General features: G+C 36.6%; 1 protein-coding gene across 1 annotated transcript; it reads left to right on the forward strand.

Moving 5' to 3' along the window:
* Nucleotides 1-1850: 1850 nt before the first annotated feature.
* On the forward strand, nucleotides 1851-3202 carry RO3G_01247 (uncharacterized protein; the record flags this gene model as incomplete). Its single annotated transcript, XM_067655838.1, has 5 exons — nucleotides 1851-1862; nucleotides 2001-2035; nucleotides 2105-2610; nucleotides 2676-2886; nucleotides 2977-3202. The coding sequence occupies 5 exons, from the start codon at nucleotides 1851-1853 to the stop codon at nucleotides 3200-3202; spliced, it is 990 nt and encodes a 329-aa protein (XP_067511939.1).
* Nucleotides 3203-3518: the final 316 nt, after the last annotated feature.

The raw sequence follows: 3518 nt of genomic DNA on the forward strand, positions 1-3518 counted from the left end.
GTTGTGTGTGAACATCCCACAATTACTGAGCCTGTCATTCATGATGGCGCGGATTGTATTTTTGTGGAAAAACTTTTCCATATCAGTATGCAAGCTGTTTCTTACCATTAACACAGAAGCAGTTGCTAATGCATGATCGAGATGATTTGTATATTTGAGTGATGTTGTTTCAAGCATGCCTAAAATATGTTGCTGAAAAATATTGAACTGTTTCAATATATCGACGTCGTTAATGATGTATTCGCCCTGATTATTGGCAGAAGAAGCTATATTAGATTCAATCAATTCAATTGCTTTGCTGGTGTCCATGACATAAAGGCTTTTATTCGTGAATGTTGAATTAATAAAGCTGATGTTGAAGTTTGCAATGTTATCAGCTGTGGTGCTAATTTCACTACTTGATCTAAAATCTTGGGTGAGTTGTTGGCGTTTTAATTCGCGTTCTTGCCAGAATATTTTGCTTTCTTTGCTACTTTTCCATGTCTTGTACTTTTGAGCTAATAACTTTCTTCTATTATCGTCACTTAGATAAATATTCAAAATGTTACTATATCTTGATATCACATTTTTGCGACTGTAATGGATAAAATAGTTAAAAAATTCGATGTGATCGATTTTGCCATCATTTTGGCGAGCCCAAAAAAATTCAGGAGTAGGAGACCTTTTCTTTTGATGTAATGGAGGCATGATCAGTGAAAGAGAATAGATGAAAAAGAAAAAGACTTAGAATTGACACACCTATTAATTATACAATAGTAAACTATTCAGTGTAGCAAACACAGTAGGCTGTTTTAATTTATTGCCTTCCTCTCCTCTTTTCTTTTTACGTTTTGCTAAGAATAGGTAGATTCATGTGAAGTGTAACCGTATGTAAAAAATTGATTTGTTAATAACAACTTTCAGTTGTTTAGTGAGCTTATTACACAATGTGGATCATGAGACCAGTTTCAGTATTTCTATTTTTTAATGCATGCATGTAGTTTTTGTTTCATTAACAATCAAGGCCTTTTATATCCACTTTGTTTTAATTATAATCTGCTTATTATTTGTGGTAATTTGACTAGGTGTCAGGTTTTAAAAGCTTTTATCAACATTCTACCAATTTCACGTTTGATTTGATTTGACACAATAAAGTGAAATTATTGTTGTTCGCTTGTATTGATATTGTGAGACGTTGGAAACGTCATTTAATTTCCTGCTAAACTGGCTTGGTTTAGTTCTACGTAGTACAGTGAAATTTTTTTTATATATTTTCGCGCGACTTGTTTCACTTTTTTCTTGTTTATATTGAGATTGTGCATTCCTGTTAATTCTTGTTTATAAATTTCAAGGAGAAGTTGGAAACAACCTCATTTAATTTCCTGCTAAACTGACTTGGTTTGGTTCTATGTCACACAATGAAAAAAATATATTTATTTTCGCGCAATTTGTTTCATTTTTTGCATTTCTTTCTTGTAGTTTGTTGCTTCAAAGAATTCAAGTAAGTCTTTTTTTTTTTTATGGCTTACTCAGTGGAATGGTTGATGTGTACATATCGTGGTTAGTAGGCGAAAATCCACGCTGGTTTGTTTTTCGGACTAGTATCAACTATTCCTTGCCAGCTTTTGAACGTCCCATGGGCTATTAGACTGCTCTCGCATTGATTTAGTATGAGAACGGACATAACAAATCGCCAAGCGCATGGACTAGTAGTAGAAATGCCAATGTGGTTAGGGAATGGAACGGGCTCAATGGGTAATTTTTGTGCTCATTGTACGAACTAGTACAAACCCTAACACACCATCAACATCTAGCAATAGGCATTTTACTGACCCTTTTTTTTAAAGATACTGTAGTAATGAATTCAAGATATGGCCTTTTTAGTTTATAGGAAAGCTTTAAAAATAAAATATTACTTTCACTTTCAAATAAACTTTTTTATTTTTGAATAATATGAATATTAAAAACACCTTACAGGCCTTTTTTTTTATTTATTTATTTATTTATTGTATACATCGCAGTCTTACTCTGCTCAGCTTAAATCGTTTATCGCGTTGTATACAGACATAGTTAACGAGCCTGATTCCTGAATTTCTTTTATAAGCCTTTCTATATTACAGAATAGTCAATCCAACTCTAATGATAATGGTTCCAATGCGGCTGCTAACAGTCCTAACGCCGGTGCTGCTACAGCAGTGGCAACCTCTGACAGCCCAGTGGCAACTACCAATCCTGCAGTTACTCAAGACCCTATTACGACTACGAATCCAGCTACCCCTACCACTACGTCTGACGCCAATCCATCGCCTACCAGCACAACTCAGTCACCGGCACCAGCAACTACTGCTCCTCAAACTACAAAGACAGCAGACAAGACCTCACTTAATACTACCTCAGATGCCCTTTCTTCAACCACTGCTTCTACCACAGAAACATCTGCTGCTTCTTCAAGCTCTAGTAGCTCCAGCGATTCCTCAAAGAGCACTGCTTCTGCTACCAGCGCTATTTCAGGATCCGGCACTTCCAGCACAGCCCTTCCTTCCTCTTCTACCACACCAAGTCCAGAAACTACAACTGGACCAAGTGAAACAAACAAAGGTGCCATTGTAGGAGGCATTGTAGGCGGCATTGGTAAGAACAATTAAAAAAAAAGGGAGGATAGAAAGCATTTGTACTCATTTTTTATATTATTCAAGTGGATGTTGCTTTAATTGGAGGCCTGATTGCATTTATCAACAGACGAGAGGGGTTTGCTAGTCGTTCTAAAAAGCAAGGAAATGAACCGAACGGAGACAAGTACATGGTTGACATGAATCAGAATGAGTTTGGATCAACTGCTGTTGCAGGCATCGCAGCGCCATTGTCACCTTTTGAAAATCGTCGTTTTGTACCCTCTCCTCAACTCATGTATGCACCTAGTGAGCCTAATAATGATTATTAGGAGGGCTACAGTCAAGCAGGCTACAGCCAAGCTGGATACAACCAAGGTGGATATAGTCAGGACGCTTATCATTCAGATGGATATGGCTATTACGGATATCCTCAAGAGTGCTCTCAAGAGTATCCTCAACAACAGCAACAACATCAAGATGCTTACATGTATTACAATGAAAAGCCCTATGTAGATCCACAAAGCCCTTACGTTGACGCTACATCTCCTACATTTCCCACATCCCCTACAGTTTTTGCAGGCACAATGTCAGAAGCCAGCTATCAAACGTAGCCAGTAAGCCAAACTTGAAGGAATACAGTAAACTAAATGAAGTATAGAAAGAAAACATGTCATTTTTAACTTGATGAAAGTAAACCATATTAGACTGTATAATAAAGGTATTTTTTTTTTGAAGCTCTTCTTTCTCTTTTCCATACTGTGAATACCCTCATTATCAATCAATGAAATTGTCATTTTATTGGATATTGAAATGTTTGTTTCACTGCCATTAAGCGTTGACGCAAGCTCATTCAATCATTTGTTCTAGAATCTACTCCGAATCAGGTATATCCCGCTTACTGCACTACTAGCATTTTATTGTTTGTCT

The sequence above is a fragment of the Rhizopus delemar genome, genomic scaffold (genome assembly GCF_000149305.1).
Source record: "Rhizopus delemar RA 99-880 supercont3.1 genomic scaffold, whole genome shotgun sequence".
Taxonomy (NCBI): Eukaryota; Fungi; Mucoromycota; class Mucoromycetes; order Mucorales; family Rhizopodaceae; genus Rhizopus; species Rhizopus delemar.